The 20,414-nt window shown below is 35.9% G+C and overlaps 2 protein-coding genes across 2 annotated transcripts; one reads left to right on the top strand and one right to left on the bottom strand.

Annotated features, from left to right (window-relative positions):
* Positions 1-604: 604 nt before the first annotated feature.
* On the top strand, positions 605-4,317 carry pou5f3 (POU domain, class 5, transcription factor 3). The gene is made up of 5 exons (XM_056446398.1): positions 605-1,442; positions 1,528-1,639; positions 1,721-1,851; positions 3,418-3,582; positions 3,662-4,317. Exons 1-5 carry the CDS (start codon positions 696-698, stop codon positions 3,923-3,925), a joined length of 1,419 nt encoding a protein of 472 aa, XP_056302373.1. The 5' UTR covers positions 605-695; the 3' UTR covers positions 3,926-4,317.
* A 3,744-nt stretch (positions 4,318-8,061) lies between these two features.
* On the bottom strand, positions 8,062-16,678 carry LOC130214709 (fucosyltransferase 7 (alpha (1,3) fucosyltransferase)). The gene is made up of 2 exons (XM_056446514.1): positions 16,566-16,678; positions 8,062-9,481 (listed from the first exon to the last, which is right to left on the bottom strand). The coding sequence occupies exon 2, from the start codon at positions 9,478-9,480 to the stop codon at positions 8,422-8,424; it is 1,059 nt and encodes a 352-aa protein (XP_056302489.1). The 5' UTR covers position 9,481; positions 16,566-16,678; the 3' UTR covers positions 8,062-8,421.
* Positions 16,679-20,414: the final 3,736 nt, after the last annotated feature.

The following is a 20,414-nucleotide window of genomic DNA, read 5'->3' as shown; positions in this document are numbered from 1 at the left end:
AGTGAGTTTTCACGTTGTGCATATTGCATAAGTGTTTTTATTTTCCCACGGATGTCAAGAATTTTAATATCAAGGACAGCTCATTAAGTGCATATTACTGAAGCAATGTTTACATAATGTGGCATGAATATAAAACACATGCATTTGCATTGTAAATATTCGAAACATGCATAAGAGGGCAGGAATGACAGAATGACGGTGATTGTTATGCGTTTTTATATTATTTTTTTTTAAAGTTAGTGAGGTTAATCTAGTTTTATTTGCAGTTTTATAAGATGCAAATCTATACAGATACACCTCGCATTCCCAAACATATCCTCGCCCAATGAGAAAACCAAGTTCATTCACAAATTCACAGTCAGCTGTAGCTTATTGTCTCGGGTGGCCAATGGGAGAGGAGCTGGTTCAGACCCCTGCCTCCAACTCCTATTGATTAGCAAAACCTGTGTGGGCCAGGATCAGAGCTGAGATTGGGAAGAGTTGGAGGTGGTGAATTATTGGCCCATTCTGATTGATGGCCGCCACACAAGGACTGCGCACATTTCCACACAAGCTGATACTGAGACGCGCAATCTGAGTTTAGTCTGTTTGGATCATCCTGGGATGGAGCAACTGATCGACGTTTATTGATTATCAAACAAGCAGTCTTTACGCTTTCTTGTTTGAAATCTCAACAACCTTTTGTTAGCGGAAAGATGACGGAGAGAGCGCAGAGCCCAACGGCAGCAGACTGCAGACCCTATGAGGTCAACAGGGCCATGTATCCTCAAGCCGCGGGCCTGGATGGACTTGGCGGAGCGTCCTTGCAGTTCGCGCACGGCATGCTTCAGGATCCAAGTCTGATTTTTAACAAAGCCCATTTCAACGGAATCACCCCCGCGACAGCCCAGACCTTCTTCCCATTCCCAGGCGATTTTAAAACGAATGATTTGCAAGGTGGGGACTTTACGCAACCCAAACACTGGTACCCTTTTGCGGCCCCCGAGTTCACCGGGCAAGTTGCAGGAGCGACGGCCGCCACTCAGCCGGCGAACATCAGCCCTCCTATCGGCGAGACCAGGGAGCAAATCAAGATGCCATCTGCGGTCAAAACCGAGAAAGATGTTGAAGAATACGGGAATGAAGAAAACAAGCCGCCGTCACAATATCACCTCACTGCCGGAACATCCTCCGTCCCCACCGGGGTGAACTACTACACACCATGGAACCCTAATTTCTGGCCTGGACTGTCCCATATTACGGCCCAAGCTAATATTTCCCAAGCTCCCCCGACTCCCTCCGCTTCATCACCATCCCTGTCTCCGTCTCCCCCTGGAAATGGGTTCGGAAGCCCGGGATTCTTCAGCGGAGGTACTGCGCAAAATATTCCATCAGGTCAAGCGCAAAGTGCACCCCGGAGCAGTGGGTCTTCCAGTGGAGGATGCAGTGATTCTGAGGAGGAGGTGAGATTTTGGATTGGTACTTAGATATATTATTAGTTTAGCATGAATGTAACTTAAGAGTTTTGCATTTAAAATCGTCTTTTAGGAGACTCTGACAACTGAAGATTTGGAGCAGTTTGCGAAAGAGCTCAAACACAAGCGCATCACTCTGGGCTTCACGCAGGCAGATGTGGGACTTGCGCTTGGAAACTTGTATGGTGAGTTCATGGTCTCAAACAATTGCAGCAAATGTACGTAGAGTTGTTTAAACTTTTAACAGGTTGTGTTTCTTGTTCCAGGCAAAATGTTCAGTCAGACGACAATCTGCCGCTTTGAGGCTCTCCAACTAAGTTTCAAGAACATGTGCAAACTGAAGCCGCTGTTGCAGAGGTGGTTGAACGAGGCCGAAAACTCCGAGAACCCTCAAGATGTAAGTACACTTCATGACAACTGGGGGCGCTAACCGCCGAAGACCTGTCATTGAACTTGCTACTAGCCGTCTCCTGTGGAACTAAGCGTGCTAGTATTGTAATGCGTGTTCACAAACAGTATGTTTTGGTATCTGATGCAATATAGCATTAATTTCATTGTGGGGTGTTGATTTGTTTAACAGTAAGCTAATGGTTTTAAATTTTAATAATGTATATTGTGTATATCATACAAAAATAATGTAGGAATGTTTTTGTTCAGTAAATTATACACCAGATTATATATGAAGCTCAGATGCAAATGCCTCTAAATGCCAACTGAGTTTTTTTTCTTTCTCCAACCTCCTATGTTTGTTAATTTATTACCTGGTGAAAAAATCCAGCTCAAACCAGCCCAAGAAGCTGGCACATAGCCAGGGGGTGTTCGGGTGGTTCGAAAAGACCCACTCCTCAATGACAAAGGTCCAAATTCTGACTGAGGAAAGATGAATGTGCTGGCCAGTTTATTTGCCTAATAAATGACAATTAGCTACAGTTTTTAATATAATACTTTAACAGATTCCTTTTTTTATGATAAATGATGGAATACATTTTGCATTTTGAATAAGTGTTTATTAATATTCCTTTTCTAAATCTTTAGGAAATATTTTTGTATTATACATTGTAAAGTGTGGTTATGATGACCATCCAACAAGCTAATCCAGCTTAAAATGTCACTAAAATCAGTATTTAAACCTCATAATTAAATAGAAAATGAGACCAATAACTGCAAAAAGTTCATGTTTTGACTACAAAAAAAGAACCACCCTTTCACCAGGCTGGCTACAGGCCTGAGATGGTTGGCTGGTTTTAGCTGGTCGACCAGCCCAGTTTTAAAAAGGTTTTGACCATTTGCAGGCTGGTTTCAGCCATTTCCAGCCTGGTCTTATCTGGTCAGGCTGGGAAATGACCAGCTAAAACCAGCTTGACAAGGCATATTTATATTTATATTTTTTTATATATATATATATATATATATAATTTTTTTTTTTTTTGGTTGCAGCAGGGTTCATTTTAACTTTCTTGCCAACCTATTCGTTGCCATATTAGTGAAGTTACTGAACCTACTTGAGGAAAATGTTGATTTTAAAAAATTTCAGATGATATTTAGAGGTTTTTCCATCTGAACTCTTGTAGTTTGAAAATATATGGAAAAACACTGTACAATTTTTAGTGTAGAGGTTGAATGTCACATAATGAAACTCTTATGCATATAAATTACAAAGTGTGAATGTTTTGGTGTTACATGTTTTTGCAGTATAATACTCAAGTGCATGACCATAATTTAGACTAGGCTACATATTCTCACATAAGGAAACAAATGATCACACTAGCATATTTACCATATCACAAGATTTACTAGCCATGATCTATAACAATTACTACTTGGTGCATTGATTGGCCAATCAACGTAAATTATTCCACATACTTGCAAAAAGTTGGTTTGCTTTTGAACTTTTTGAAAACCCCCAAAGATTTGTTGAACAAGCTTATTTTTGAGCTTAATGTTCTTTCAATTTTACTTCCAGATGTACAAAATTGAGCGGGTGTTCGTCGACACGCGAAAAAGAAAACGGAGGACCAGCTTGGAAGGCACAGTCCGTTCTGCTCTAGAGTCGTACTTTGTGAAGTGCCCCAAACCCAACACTCTGGAGATAACGCACATATCTGATGATCTTGGCCTGGAGAGAGATGTAAGCACGCCTCAAAGTCTGTGAATCAATTTTCGCCTTTTTAGAAGCTGTTTGACTTTAATAATGTGCTTTTCTCTAGGTAGTGCGTGTATGGTTCTGCAACCGTAGACAGAAGGGAAAGCGTCTAGCTTTGCCCTTTGACGACGAATGCGTCGAAGCACAGTATTATGAGCAGAGTCCACCACCTCCGCCCCATATGGGTGGCACAGTGCTCCCAGGGCAAGGTTATCCTGGACCAGCCCATCCTGGAGGAGCCCCTTCCTTATACATGCCATCCCTCCACCGACCGGAGGTCTTCAAAAACGGCTTGCACCCTGGTTTGGTGGGTCATCTCACCAGCTAACTGCCTCCAGGTGCCTGCTAAAGTTTATAGAATGTGCCAAGCTATGGATCAAATCAGCCATGCTTATTATTTTTTATTTTTTTGTAACGCTGCATCTGTTTATTTTGGTTCTTTCCATACGTGCCTTGGGACACTTAATTGTTTAGTGTCTGGTTTTAACCATTCACACTAGCAACCTGATGGATTATTGTGTAATGGGTGCTTTGTTGAACTACTGCGTTTGCACATGAAGTCATAGGCTCCTAATTTTTATAGTTGTTTTTAACGACGTTTGCTCATGTATCGGTTTTTATGTACATATATTTGTCTTTAACGTTTGATATTTGATGATTTTCCAAAGTATATTTCAATATTTGTCTCCATTTTGTGGTTTTCTCATATTTGTGTGAACTGGCAGCAAATTCAAGACTTGATGAAATTAAATTTTGACTTTTTTTTTTCTTTTTTTTAATTTTTTATTGCAATTTGGATTTATTTTATTTTTTTAATGGTTTGCAAAGAACATTAGTCACTGTTCTTTTTTTTTTTTTTTTTTTTTTTTCCCCCTCTCTAAATGCTTGCATACTCCCATCTCCAATTGAAATTCCTCTAGATGTACTCTTTTTATCAGGGTGGTTATACATAAATATGCTGCCAGTTTGAAAGCCTCTCTGTGGAGGTCATGTGCCTTATCTTTCAATGTCTCAATTCATGCATGCTCACCCGAAGTAAATGAAAGCCATATTTGATAATTTATTGAAACTCTGCTCTTGTCAACACATACAATAACTTCTGGGTAGCAATTAAAACATTTTTCCATGACAGTCACTTGTTTTTTGCATCTGTTACACGTCGGTAGTGTCTTGGCTAACGTCTGGTTTTAGTTCTGGACTTACCCAGCAGGCATTGGATGTCAACATGATGTCAGATTGATGTTGTGGTATGTTGCATTTTTGTTTGGAAATGTAAGTCGGGTTGACATCAGTATCCAACATTGGACAGACAATGCATTTTGGTCACTTTACAATGCAACCTAAAAAAAAAAACTAAATATCAACATCTAATGTTGTTACCGCTATGATGTCTATCAGATGTTGGATTTTAGTTGCCATACCTGACGAATAAATGTCATTATGACGTTGGTTTAAGATGTTGGCGCGATATTGGATTTTGGTCACTTTCCAACACAACCTAAAATCATTGTCATTTCACGTTGTTATTGGACGTCAAAATAACATTGTCTTTTTTAGAAGCTGGTGACCAGAATCTAGCTTAATATTAATGTCTTATGATGTTGTGTGTCTGCTGGGTTAAGTCACTAAAAACATTGCTGTTACAACTTCAATTTGGGCTGAAACAAACCAGTTTTTTTTTTTTAGTTCTTGTATATCAAGTTCTGATCTAGCTAGAAACTATTTTTGTTAATGTCATAAAAGTGGAAAAAAAATGAACATACTATTTACTACAAAAAAAAGTTTGGTAAACCAAAGTTACAGGTCCTCCAAGTTTGGAGTTGAGCATTGGCCTAATGACCCACTTCATGAAAATTAAGAAAAAAAAAAAGTTAAGAAGCACCAACGTGGTGCAGCTAAATATAAACATCCCGGGGGTAAAGCTGTGGTCCCATAAGAATTTGAGCATGTGAAATGCTGTCGTGCGGTGCTGCGAAAAGGGGCGGGATTAAACAAGATGATTAGACATTTAAAAAAGCGAGCGTTTGCGCCATATTTGAAATTTCTATCCAGAGAGGTCATGTTTTGATCCTTGATTGTTCTCACGCAGTCACGTTATGTGATTTCGCAGTTCATCAAGCTTAAACTTTGCACCCCAGCGAACTGCGAAACTTAATGCATGACCCTGCGTTTCCGGTCTGACGCATTCACGTACGTATGAATGGAAGTCTAGGGGGAGAAAATTCAAGCTGCGGTCACACTGGGCTTTGTGTGCGAAATTCTGTCGTACTGCGCTGCGAAAAAGGGCGGGATTAAACAAGATGTTTAGAAATTAAAAAAGCGAGCGATTGCTCCATGTTTTAAATTTCTGTTCAGAGAGGTCATGTTTTGATCCTCGATTGGTCTCACGCAGTCAAGTGATGGGATTTCGCAGGTCAGAGTTCACCAAGCTTGAACTTTGCACCACTGCAAAACTTAATGCATAACCCTGCGTTTCCGGTCTGACGCATTCGCATGCGTATGAATGGAAGTCTATGGGAGGAAAAGCTCAGTGTGACTGCAGCTTGAGTAAACAAACCTAATAGACATTTTTCACAGCGGAATTGAATACAGGAAGCGCCCTCTGAAGCAATGTATCGCTTTTTTTTATCGGTTTCGCTAACAGTCGCAGAAACATGACAGCCTCAGGACATTGGATGACATTTTCACTGTCAACTTTGCCATAATTTGGACAAGAACACGTTGTTCACTTGGTTCTGGTTGCTTATTAGTAAATTTTCATTTATGAATGTACAATTTTGTTAAAAGTAAATTAAATAAAAACAATTTTCCTCTAGATAAGGATAGACAGTAACGCCAAAAAGTACATTTTACTTACACATTGTAGTATCATTAATAACTATCATGAAATAATAGTATTTAATGTAGTATACTTTAGCCTTTACTACGGTAAACTATTTTATTTTTATATATATATATATATATATATATATATATATATATATATATATATATATATATATATAATCTTCTCTCCCTCAGTCATCTTTCCATCCGTTTCTCGTGTCAGCCCAATGATTGATTTGCGACGTCATCGACCAGAGCGAGAGGTGGCAGTAACGCACCAAAAAGTTTGTTGTCAACCATCGTAAAACAAGAAGACGAAATTCCGTCGTTCTCGTCATCATATGGATTAACCTTCATCGGCTAGACACCGGCCTCACAGCTCCGTGAATGTTGGTGATGTAACTTATTGATCTGCGATCGGTAAATGTAGCTTGTGTGGACGCTACTGTGCTACTTGACTAAAAAAAATTGCTTCGCCACTGAAAAGCTATTGGATTTATAAAGTAGCCACGCTACTGAGAAATGCAGTTAAGCTAGTACTGCCCAACACTGATGATTTCTCTATTTAGAATTTGCAATGAATATTTTTTCTTGATATTATGTTAAGGAGAAAGTCTGAATGTGTGAATTTAAAACCAACTTTACCTCAATGAGTAAACAGAGTAAATGTATCATTTTGAGTGAACTATCCCTCTAAAAAAACTAATCTTCTGAAAAGTTTTGTGTCTCAGATAATCGCTGAATCACTGTTCAACCGCGGAACGATATTAATAAAACGAATTGTAAACGATGCTACGTTGCATATTACTCAACATTTACCTTGAGAAAACCACACGCAACACACTTTAAACAACACGCCACAATACAAATAATTAACTGAAGTTAAAAATGAACCATTTTAAGTTTGAAAACATTGTCATGTAAATTTATCCTTTGATAGTTAATTTCATTTGAGGATGACTGAAGTAAAATTTTTCTGAAACATTAATTCTCGATTGGACACAACTTTCGTCAACAGCAACGTGAAAGAGTAAGTATTTTGTTTATCAACCTATATGCACTGGATATTTTTAGTTGTTTGTTGTCAGCGGTTTTTCCATATCAGCTCTTGAAATAAGTGACCCACCTGTTTTTTTTTTTTAAGTGAGGTTTCAGTAGTTCTGCGTTCAGTGTTTGTTCCGTTCTTTGAGAGTTCCTGTTGGCTACAGAAGCTATACCTGCATGTTGACAGGAAAGGAAACCGTTTTTTTTTTTGTTCTTTGTGGTTTCAGTTTGGCACCCTGACCTCTGCAGTGATGACTTTTATATTTTGCACATGCAGCTGGTGCTCGCCAACGCTTTTTATACAAATGTTGCTGCCAGTGTGTGACAGCTTCATGTCAAGCATTCACATTCTTTACCTTCCTACTGTTGGACGTTTGACCATTGCATTCATGTCCTCAAAGTAATTCAGCTTCCAAACAAATGTCTTTAGACCATGTGTATATTTAGAAACTCTTCATATTTCCCATTTTAAACACAAAATCTGTTCTCTGCTGCATTCTAAAAATGGTTTATCACATTTTGTTTCACTTCATTGTCCTGCTTGTGGCATTTCCCCCCAAGGATTTTGTCATTCAGTTGTTTTTCTTTGTAAAATAGGTTTATTTAAATGTTAACCCTACATTAGACTCCTGCATTTAAACATGCTAAGACTGCAACTGATGCAAATTGAATGCATAATATTCATTCATTCATTTTCCTTCAGCTTATAGTCCCTTTTTTCATTAGGTGTCGCCAGAGTGGAATGAACCGCCAACTTATCCAGCATATGTTTACTCAGCGGATGCCCTTCCAGCTGCAACACAGTACTGGGAAACACCCAGGAGCCGGTGAGTGTACATGCATGTGTCTACAGAAAAAAAAGTGCCTTTTATTCAATCTACTGCTCTCACATTTCTCAGTATCTGAACAGTTTATAAGTAAATGTAAACGTCCTCTTAAAACACCAGATGGAAATTACCAAGCTCCTAAATCCCTGTAAACTTTTTGAGCTGGAAATTGTCCATAAATGGGACAGATATTACACAGTCTCTCCCTCCAGTCTGTAAAAAGTTTAACCATATACTTCTTTTGCCAGCTAAAATATTCATTATACTTCTCTGGATCTTTAATCAGGCCTCTCAGATACTCACTCAGGGCCTTAATGGATTTAAAATCATCAACATGAATGAAGGATTTCGAAGGTGTGACGGCTTCATAGTCTCTACGTGGTGGTCCAAGCACTACAGGAACCGTCCCGGCCTGGAAGGCGTTTTTCCAAAGCTTCTCTGTGATGTAATGCGGAGACTCTACATTCTCGAAGGCTAGGTAGAAATAACACCGGGAGATTGTTGGGAGCAGTGCCTCTTTCGGAAGGGGTTTTTGGCCAAAACTCCCATACAATTGCACGTTTAGGGTTTTTTTCAGCTCCTGGAACACTTCGCTCCTTTTATGCCATTTCTTGTAGTTGCTAATCACCCAACAGGCTTCGTAACTCTTACTTTTTGGGACGATAACGTCTAATCCTGGATTTGTTCTCAATAATAGCTTCCCATAGGGAACGGTAATGTCAGCTCCAGGATGATACGACATGGTGAGGTTGAAAATGTTCTTGAATGGTGACAGATTTCCATTGTTTTGGGGTGCTTCTAAAGAAAGCCAAACCCACCTCTGTTTGGCGGGCCGATAAAGATGCACTGGAAGCAGCTGTTTGTGAAGGATCAGTTCAAAATTATGAAAGACCACCAGATCAGCGCTCTCATATAGAGTTTGATTGTCCACTAATATGCATCCAGAGATGTTGTAGTCCCTCAGACACACGTCTCCTGTTAGATTGTAGCGCGTGCCGAATGGCCAATGCCACAACAAGATGGTGATGTTGTTCGTGAAGGACTCATTGCTGCTGTTTAGATGCTGTTCACCAATTAATGGCAGTAAAATATAGATGAAGCTGATGGTCAGGAGGGAAATGAAGAGGGGTAGAAATTGCCTTTTTGTCCACCTTGCAATGTATTTTATGTAGGAGCTCATAAGCATGCTGTGGAAGTAGAAGAAGTGGGCGTTAGTGTGTTGTTTTGTTCATTTTTTTTGATGAACGTCAAATAGTGGTTAGTGGTCAGTATCCATGTCATTTTCTTCCTTCCTGTGGATGACGTGAACATCCAGTAGAGGGAGTGGGTCTGGATTCTCAACCAGAATCCATCGTCTGGCAAACGGTTGTTAATGCAAAATTAAGAGAGAGAGAGAGAGAGACTAGCTGGATTTACTATTTGTTGTAGTAAATAAACGAATGCAATATAATAACATAATATTAAAAAACATGGTAACACTTTAGGTCAGAATTCACGGTGTTAACAAACCATTAACTAACACTACAAGCTTAATAAATGACTAATTAGCTGTTTATTAATAGTTAGTTAGGTAGAAGCTGGGTTTAGGTTTTGGGTAGGATTAGGGATGTAGAATAAGATCATACTTCGTAACTACTAATAGACGGGTAATAAGCCAGTATTTAATAGCATGAACTGTGACCAAAACTAAAGTGTTACCAAAAATATTATTAAAAACTATTGTAAAACTTTTCGAATTGTTTTTAGACCACATCTGCCCAATCAGAATCTAGATAGCCGTGTAAAAATTTGACACGATCACAAACTTATGCATAATGCAATACATATAATTATAGTTATTTGAATTCTAGTATAATTTCTATATTAATAAGTGTTATGTATTATTTTAATAAATACTTAATATTTATGAATAACAATTGGTTTTACTTTGTTTTAATGACAGTTTTGTAAATGTTTATTACACAAAAGTTCTATAATAATATAAAATAATATTAGAAGTAATAATTAGTTTATAATGTCATAAAGTGTCACGATCACCAGCGATCTAATGACTCGTTTCCACTGACTGGTACAGTACAGTACGGTACGGTAAGGGTCACCTTTATCAAGCTTGCGTTTCCACTACCAAGGGTACCCTTTTGGTGGGTGTGGTGTATGACAGAATGTTTCAGTCGACGTCATTTTCGCTCGAGAAAATGTCTACAATAAAGCTGTACGGGTCGCTCACATATCATATGAGAAGCACTTCTCACAAAACAGATGCTTTACACACATAAATATTTTTGTATAAATGTTTATTACTAACTTTTCTGTGAACAGGATTTGATTATAACTGCAGATCAATGGCAGTGCGAAATAGCCTACTGGAACGGCTGCAATTATATAAAATAAATAAATATATGCAACATATATGAACACATACAGCTCCTTACAGTCTCCGATATGTTACCAACTACAGAAGAACTACATATAACAGACATTTAGTCCTTATTTAGGTTCAAAAACAACACAAAATATAGCCTACAGTCAGTGCAAACCTCTCATAGGTGTCTGTAATCTTCAGCAGCACATGTAGCCTTTGTTAAAGAGTCATTCCATCATTTCGAGTTCACAATAGTCCAAAAGGTGATGATAATAGTTAAACATGGCAGTTTGTTCACGTTTGCTGATAAAAAAATAATGTGCTCCTTTCTTCTGGCCTCTACTTTGTTTTTTCGCATGTCACTCTTGCCTTTGTCCGTTTCTGACAGGATCGGGTTTCAAACCACGTCAGTAATCAAGCTTTTATCATCAGCTCAAGAAGTTTGTTATTTCAGATATAGACACGTGGCGAGTGCAAGCAAGAAAGCGAAACTGCTTGTGCTTCAGACTGGCTAGTTAAAAACTAAGGGGCACAGGGTAAATCTGCTTTTCTTTTTGGCTTTGTGGCTGTTTATCAAGACGACGACAAGGTTTGTTTGAGCCCGGGTCGACCATGGCTCGTTATTATATGTATATAAAAATACGCTGTAATCTCTCGGTCGGCTGTGTATTTTAAACATTTATTGCTCTATTGTTTTTATTCTGGCTTGTTGCGGAAGCGAATGACGTATCTCTGTAAACCAATGGTGTTCACCTGCGCGTCTAGCTCCGCGTTTTGGTACCCTTTCTCCGTGTTACCCTTAATCCGTAGCTCGCAAACTTGAGCACTCGCAACCTCTGGAGCTGTAGTTTATTTAGAACATTCTAACATTCAAAGTTGGAATTATGAAAAGTAAAAAAGCATAAAAGTCATCTCTCTTAGGTGTAATTAGCTTTCTAACTATTTTTACAGTTCAGTTTTAACGATCTTTGTGTTTACACTTGTGCTCCCTTCTCAGTGCACTTTGAAAACATTGATGTCATTTTGAACACAGCCTCATGGCGAAAGCTATAGGTGACCTATTATTTAAAAGCGGAATTTATGTTACGTCTCCAAAGCTTGTGAAAACAAAAATAGCACACATTAATTCTTTTAATTTATTGTGGGTTATTTATTATGTATCTGTAATGTATATGACATGGGCCTGCTGGTTAGAACTTTCTGCTGTCGTTTTCAAGTGTCAAATTGTAAAAGTAGACTTAAAAAAAAACAACAAAAAAAAACAATATCCTACTTTAATAATAATAATAATAATCATCATCATCATAATTATTACTATTATTATTAAAGTATGATTTTTTTTTTCTAATACATAATAATTATTAAATTTAATTTCTCGATAAATCGCCTCATTATTTATTTATTTATATAATTTATATATGATATTAGAATATGTGTTAGATTTTGTAAGTGATTTCATGTTTTAGAATATGATATGTCATTCTCAATAATATTTGTAAAGCAAACACAGGCTCTCTCTCTCTCTCTCTCTCTCTCTCTCTCTCTCTCTCTCTCTCTCTCTCTCTCTCTCTCTCTCTCTCTCTCTCTCTCTCTCTCTCTCTCTCTCTCTCTCTCTCTCTCTCTCTCTCTCTCTCTCTCTCTCTCACCATGATAGTTCAGCTGCGAGTTACGTCGTTGTTTGGGAAATGCACCCCAGGTCGGCTGTGTTCAGGTAAATAAAAACACATAAATTATTCCTTTTTATTTTGAAATTCCCCTTTTATTAGACCAGTGGTTGCCAAAGTGGAGGTCACAGGACAATGACAGGGGGTCACTTGATTTCTAAAAGTCAAATCAATTTGATTAAACTATTAGAATTACCATATTTTATCCATGACCCACAGAAGATAAAATAGTAGTTAATAGATAAATAAAAAACAACAACATGCAAATGAAAAGCCGTCAGCCTTTCAATAATTGTTTCATAGGATTGTGTGTTTACGTTAGATTAACAACACAGCAATAGCGTCAGCTGCAGCAGATTGATTTTAGAGTACCAGATAAAACATTTTGACACCTTTATGGCAATCAAATACATTAAAAATAAATACAGGCCACAACTGAACAAACACACAAAATTAAATCAAGAATAGACTTGTGCTGAGAACATTGTGCCCACCAGTCTCTTTAGGTGAGGTTAACATTAAACTAAACAAATTATTAAATGACTATAAAAATGATATGGTTTTTAGACAGTTGCATTGAGGGTTGTTAGTAGGCTAGTATTTCTATAAGCCTATTGATGTGTGCACAACGTTTGTATATTTATAACCACCTTCGATGAATGAGGGTCACAGACTGAAAAGTTTGGAAACCCCTGCATTTGACACCCTTTTGCTCACACAAATTAGTAAATTATTTACGACCAATCAGATATATTTATTTTTTTCTACTTCAAGACAATATTCATGCTATACCTTACTTATTTACTTTACTTTACTACCTTACTTATTAATAATTAATTTATTTATTTGTCAAAAAAACTAACCAAAAAAAATTTAATAAATACGAATGCAAGTCTAATTTTCATATTTATGCGAGTTTTTATTTTCTCATTTTAATTGAAATGTGTCTAATAATTCAAGACAATATTCAGTCTATACCTTTATTTGTTTGTTTATTTATTTGTATATTTGTTTATTTATTTATTTGTTTGTTTGTTTGTTTCATTCATTCATTTTCTTTTCGGCTTAGTCCCTTTATTAATCTGGGGTCGCCACAGCAGAATGAACCGCCAACTTATCCAGCATATGTTTTACACAGCGGACGCCCTTCCAGCTGCAACCCATCACTGAGAAACATCCATTCACACTAATTCACGCACATACACTACGAACAATTTAGCCTTCCCAATTCACCTGCACCGCATGTCTTTGGACTTGTGGGGGAAACCGAAGCACCTGGAGAAAACCCACGTGAACACGGGGTGAACATGCAAACTCCACACAGACATGCTAACTGACCCAGCTAAGGCTCGAAGCAGCGACCACTGCGCCACCGTGCAGCCCAATTTGTTTAATGTTTGGCTAGGTCAGTTGGCGTTTCTGTGTGGAGTTTGCATGTTCTCCCTTGGTTTGCGTGGATTTCCTCTGGGTGCTCCGGTTTCCCCCCACAGTCCAAAGACATGCGGTACAGGTGAATTGGGTAGGCTAAATTGTCCATAGTGTATTTATGTGTGCGAATGAGTGTGTATGGGTTTCCCAGTGATGGGTTGCGGCTGGAAGGGCATCCGCTGCGTAAAACATATGCTGGATAAGTTGGTGGTTCATTCCGCTGTGACGACCCCAGTTTAATAAAGGGACTAAGCCGAAAAGAAAATGAATGAATGAATGAACTAAAGAATGTAATAAATACAAATGCAAGTCCAATTTTCATATTTATGTGAGTTTTTACTCTACTAATTTTAATTAACATTTGTCTAATACTTCAAGACAATATTCACACTTTATTTATTTGTTTGTTTGTTTATTTATTTATAAAAACTAAAGACTGTAATAAATACAAATGCAAGTCTAATTTTCATATTTATGTGAGTTTTTACTCTACTCATTTTAATTAACATTTGCATTAAACCATAGACTATAGAACGCACTTTAAGGAACTTTGAAAGTCTGTTTTGTGTATTAAAGTCAAGTGCTATTTTGGGGTTTCCGCCTGGATTTTGCCCACCCAAATTTAAAAGCTTCCCAAATCCACATGCAGAGGTATAAATGTAAAAGTTTGGTATCATTTTAAAGAAAACTTTGAATTTCCATAAAACACTGTTGAAAGTGATTAAAATAATTGTAAATGTTGTCTGTGTTTTAATAAATTGCTCCAAAAAAAAAAAAAAAAAAAAAAAAAAAAAAAATATATATATATATATATATATATATATATATATATATATATATATATATATATATATATATATATATATATATATATATATATATATATATTTTTTTTTTTTTTTTGTAAACTAAAATTTGAAAGTGTACCTTTTAGGTTCTGTGTGGTCTAGGTTGCTGTAATTAATTGTGTTGGTTCCTGCACATGTCAGTAATCATAGGTAAAAAGAAAGATGTCTCTATCGTAATCTATGCAAAAGTTATTATAGTCCAACTGATGGAAGAACGGAGCCACTTATGAGGGTATTTGGGCCAGTAGAGACCTTTAAAATTTAAAGAATGCGGAAGGAAATGAAGTCACGCACCCGGTACCGGGTCCCAGAGTTTAGTAGGTTAATTGTAATTTCAGTAATAAAAATATTTTGTGTCTGTCGCTAAATTCTGGTCAACTCTGTTACATTGATTATAAAAGGGCTTAACACTCTGAAAAGTACTTATAGAAAAAAATGTGACCTGCTCCAAGTGATTTCACGTCATCTTGGGAAAAACTCTGGAACGCATTAAGGGATGTAATTTATTCTTATTAATTAGTACACACATTTTACTAGACTGTCATGCTTTTAACCCTTTAACTGTTAAAGTCATTTAAAGAATGACTGTTTTGAATAATGGTTTACACTACGACGCATTGTTGGTTTACAGAAAAATCAAACATAATCCTGTTGCACTACTACACTTGATTTTGGATTTATTGTAAAAAAAAAAACAAAAAAAAAAACAAGAAAACGTGTTAAATGAGAATCTGAAATATCTTATGGCATACTTAAAAAAATAAAGACGAATTAGTATTCAGAAATGTTTTATTTTAAATATTTTTTAAATAATTTGGTCTTACACTTTATATTTTCTGATTTTTCCTAGTATATAAGAATCAGAATCAGTTTTATTGCCAAGTGTGCTTCACACACACAAGGAATTTGTTGTGGCTACAGAAGCTTCCAATGTACATAAAGTGACAAGTGACCAACACAAAATAAATATGAAAAAATAAATAAATAAATACAAATGATATACATTAGATGCGGATAGACAACAGATGCGGTTAGTCAAGAAACCTGGATATTGAGTTGTATGTACAGATTGTTATAAATATACAGGTTATAAGGTGCTGTGTACAAGTGCGAATGTAGCCTGGTACTTTTACCATAAACCAACACATCAACCACTTGTTAGATGCTGATATTTTAGAAATTATGGGTTGTGTTGAAAAAAATGCATTGAGTGTGTTAACTAGCGACATTAGGAGTTAAGAAATGCAATCCAAACATTTTTGTCTTGGTGGGGTAGTTACAGGGTTAAGGACGATTTTAACAACGTGACACCAGGAAAAATTGTAGAATTTTTAGCCTTATTTAATTTATTTGTTTGTTGTTTGTAGTTTGTTGTTTTTAGTTTTATATTTATTATTGAAATGTTCTTACCATGAAAATAGCCTTGCTTGCTGACATGGCATTTAATAAAAAATACATTACATTACATTAATTTTGTACAAACCATAGAATTAGTAATTCATTGTGTCATCTCTGTTATCGTGAAGTTTCAGTAAGTTTACTTTCTGAATACTACAATATGATTAATATACATGCAATTCTCTTTTAGGCATTTCATGTGGTTTCTGGTTTAGCATCTTGAGCCAAATGTATTTTCAACTCTCTTAGTGATTTAAAAAGCTTAACAATGGTTTAAACAACAATTAGTAACAGAATCAAGTATTCCACATCACATTTAACCATTGTTTTACATCAATAATGCATTCAATTCACTTTAAATGATATATGTCATTCCACTTCAAGGAAAATAAATGGAAAATTATAGAAATACTATTTTTAAATGCACAATTTCTGCTGTGCTAAAAATACAACTGATTTATTAATTAACAGCAGTAATGTTTTATTTTTAAATTATATATATATATATATATATATATATATATATATATATATATATATATATATATATATATATACACTTTTTTCTTACCTGTGTCTTTGAGGAACAAGTCTTGTGGGTCAGACCGCAGCTGTCGAGTCACAGCTGTTGAGAAAGAAAGTCAAGTAAAAAGTAAGGTGGAGCGCCGATCTGTAATTTAATGATTTAAGATTCGCTCTTGTAGGAAACAAGCATTTCCTGCATACTTTATTTATTCATCCACCCTTCCACGTGTCTTCCTTTCTAGTTTTGCATTGCCCCTTGATAAAACACCCACTTCAACATGTCACGTCAAAATGAAAGCAAATTCAGAAATGCCATAAAAATTTTTAAAAGCCATAAAACCATTCTGAAGTCAATTTTGAATTGCACAACCAAAATGTTCATCAGACAGTATAGATCAAATACTTCAGTATTAAATAGATCCAACCGTAATAAATGCAACGCACCACCATTTTAATAAACCACTGCTATGTTGATTATATTACTCAAGGTGGCTTTATGTAGTTAGCATTTGTTCACTACTGAAATTTGGTTATAAGTCTAGCATGTAAAAGCGTAAGCATTAACATTTAAAGTTGTGTGTGTATATCAGTGCGTGTATCAGTGCCTGCTGCGGATGTGGATTCTGAGCTGTATTTGTGTTGAGATTCTGCAGTTTTGCTGAGGGAGGAAGTGATAGTTTATGAAACTTTACTTCTCGCTCAACACATTCATCTTCTCCTTGCCGCTGCTTGTGGGTTTCTTTAAATAGAGAAGTGACATGTTGCTAAACTGTCTAATGCCCACCGAGAACGAAGACATTTTGAAATATCCTCATATGACTGGTTCTTGAAAACTACATTTGAGTTTTGAAATTGTGATGCTTGAAAACACCATTTGATCTTTGAAATTGGGGTTTGAAGCATTAAAAGTGTTTCTTGATACATTAGAATATGTCTAATTATTTTTCTAATTATACATTTTTACAATGATTTATGTCCTATGCGCCTTATTCTCCGCGTACGAGCAGCCACAGCCATTTAAATCATTTTGGCTTCCGTTCTCATTCACTTTTAGATGTTAAAAACAGCCCATTGTGCTGCTTGAGGTTGCAAACTGATATTTTCTTAATATATTATTCTAGTTTGTCTGTATAATCATGCGAACACTTGTTTGTAGAGCAAACGGTTTGACCGTTTTCTCCGGTTTATTATTCCTAGTCATTACTAAAACAGGTTTTAAAACAATCACAAAAACGAGCGCAATTCCACATTGAAGAATAAGGTAATACAGTCAAAAAATGATTACTGCTGCTTGTTCAAACACAATTCTTGTAATTTCTTTGGCCAATTTAGTTGTTTTATGTTCAGTCCACTTAAATTTATAAACCCTTATGTTAGCTTAAGCATTTTGTTTTGGGATATAAATAAAGAATTGTTTTGGTCTAACTACCTGGTTAGGGGATTTGTACATAAGTTCCCAGCATGTTTTGCATGGGATTAAATTGAGAGAGGGAAATGTTGACAATAAAAGTAATCTTAGGTGTTTAAAGTTAATAGAAAGGCTTGTTAGAGTTTAATCTTCACTTTAGTTTGAAGATTTGGAAGAGTTTCATGTCCATGCTTTGGGTGTTGGCATCTTAATTTGCAAAAATGCAGTTTGTTTCTTTGCTCAGTGAGCAATAACTGTCCTAAAATGAGTTCTGAGATCAGTCTCAATCAACTGTACGTGTAACCCATGAAAAATGCTTAAAAATGGCTCTTTTAGTTCATTTAGGTTAACTTTAAATAAAACTAAGAGACTTTGAAATGTACGACACATAATAGACATACATGATATTATCAGACCTTTGAGTTTAAGTTAAATAAAAATACAAATGTTACTTAAACTTTTATTTGATCAAGTTGGACCAACTCAATTGCATTTTGTTTTGTAAATAGTTTTTTAGTTGGTGCTAAACAGATTTATTGGATGGAAATCCTGCCCTTAATTGAATTGAGTTAATCTGATGAGTTATTTTTTGAGTGTATGCTTAAAACAAAAAAATTATAATAACATTTAATCATTCATTCATTTATTTTATTTTCAGCTTAGTCCCTTTATTAATCAGGGGTCGCCATAGGGGAATGAACCACCAACTTATTGAGCATATGTTTTACACCTACTGTATGTGCAATTCACCTATACCACATGTCTTTGGACTTGTGGGGGAAACCAGAGCACCCGCATGAACACGAGGAAAGCATGCAAACTCCACACAGTAATGCCAACTGACCCAGCCGGGGCTCTAACCAGTGACCTTCATGCTGTGAGGTGATTGTGCAACCCACTGCGCCATCGTGACGCCTAACATCTAATCATAACATATTAATATAAAAATAAAATAAAAGGTTTCCTCATTTGTTTGCAAGAGCTAGTAAACTAGCATAATATTTTAGCATAATCACTAGAGCTGCACGATATTGGAAAAATCGAACATTGCAATATATATTGTGATATGAATTCAATTTCACCATCTGCATATAGTGACATACAATTGAATCTGCGTGAAATTTAATAAACAAATCAAAGGCATAGATAAATACAATAAAGAAAAATAAACGGTTGAAATAAACAGTGTTTTATCGTTTTCCGAGTCTAACTATTCAGGTAAGGCCTACAGTAATTGAAAAGTAAAAATAATTCAATAAAATAAATCTTTACTAATGGTACAATTCCTTATGCCAAATGCTTTTAAAATCCTCTTACAGTCACAGGCCTCAATCACATAGAAATGATAAATTATAATACAGACTACAATATAATACAGATCACGTTGCGATATCGATGCTAAAACAATATATATTGTGCTGCATTTTATAATACAGGTCAGAATATTTTTTTTTTTATATTTACCTTACAATGACATGAAGTGAAGTTTCACAAACTAATTTCGAGAGGAGCATGTGATATGGTTGACTACAGCTGATCCTCATTGCTAATCATTAGTTAGCATATCAGATCATTCTAAAACTACTATAAATATCCTGCCTAAACTTCATTCCTTATCTTCATTTTTTGAAACCTCCCTCCATCCTTCCCTTCTCCCTCCTCCTCCTCTTTCATGATCGGGCAACACGGTGGCTCAGTGGTTAGCACTGCTGCCTCGCAGTAAGAAGGCCACAGGTTCAAGTTCTAATTGAGCCAATCGGCACTCTCTGTGTGGAGTTTGCATGTTCTCCCTGTGTTTGCGTGGGTTTTCTCCAAAATGTTGATGTTGTGTTTCCACAAAAAATTTGTTTTTAATTAGCATTTAATGTGCTTTCTATGTATATATTTGTATATGTGTGTATATATATGTATATGTGTGTGTGTGTGTGTGTGTGTGTGTATGTATATGTATATGTATATACATTCATACATACATGCATACAATTAAAGTCAGAATTATTAGCCCCCCTTTGATTTTTTTTTTGATTTTTATTTATTTTTTTTTTTTATATTTCCCAAATGATGTTTAACAGAGCAAGGAAATTTTCACAGTATGTCTGATAATATTTTTTTCTTCTGGAGAAAGTCTTAATTGTTTTATTTTAGCTAGAATAAAAGCAGTTTTTAATTTCAAAATTCAAAATTATTAGACCATTTAAGCTATTTATTTTTCGATAGTCTACAGAACAAACCATTGTTATACAATAACTTGCCTAATTACCCTAACCTGCCTAGTTAACCTAATTAACCTAGTGAAGCCTTTAAATGTCACTTTAAGCTGTATAGAAGTGTCTTGAAAAATATCTAGTCAAATATTATGAACTGTCATAATGGCAAAGATCAAATAAATTAGAATAAATTAGTTATTAGAAATGAGTTATTAAAAATGTTGTTTAGAAATGTGTTGAAGAAATCTCTCCGTTAAACAGAAATTGGGGGAAAAAAATT

This window comes from Danio aesculapii, chromosome 21 (assembly GCF_903798145.1).
Source record: "Danio aesculapii chromosome 21, fDanAes4.1, whole genome shotgun sequence".
NCBI lineage: Eukaryota > Metazoa > Chordata > Actinopteri > Cypriniformes > Danionidae > Danio > Danio aesculapii.
The sequence above is the reverse complement of the archived record's forward strand: the minus strand, read 5'-3'. Positions and strand labels throughout refer to the sequence as shown.

Bases quoted from the DNA above. Each gene is read 5' to 3' on its own strand.
- pou5f3 (XM_056446398.1), top strand. From the start codon at position 696: ATGACGGAGAGAGCGCAGAGCCCAACGGCAGCAGACTGCAGACCCTAT. The intron at 1,852-3,417 runs GTAAGTACACTT...TTTTACTTCCAG, and splicing joins ACTCCGAGAACCCTCAAGAT to ATGTACAAAATTGAGCGGGT. The intron at 3,583-3,661 runs GTAAGCACGCCT...GCTTTTCTCTAG, and splicing joins ATCTTGGCCTGGAGAGAGAT to GTAGTGCGTGTATGGTTCTG.
- LOC130214709 (XM_056446514.1), bottom strand. From the start codon at position 9,480: ATGCTTATGAGCTCCTACATAAAATACATTGCAAGGTGGACAAAAAGG.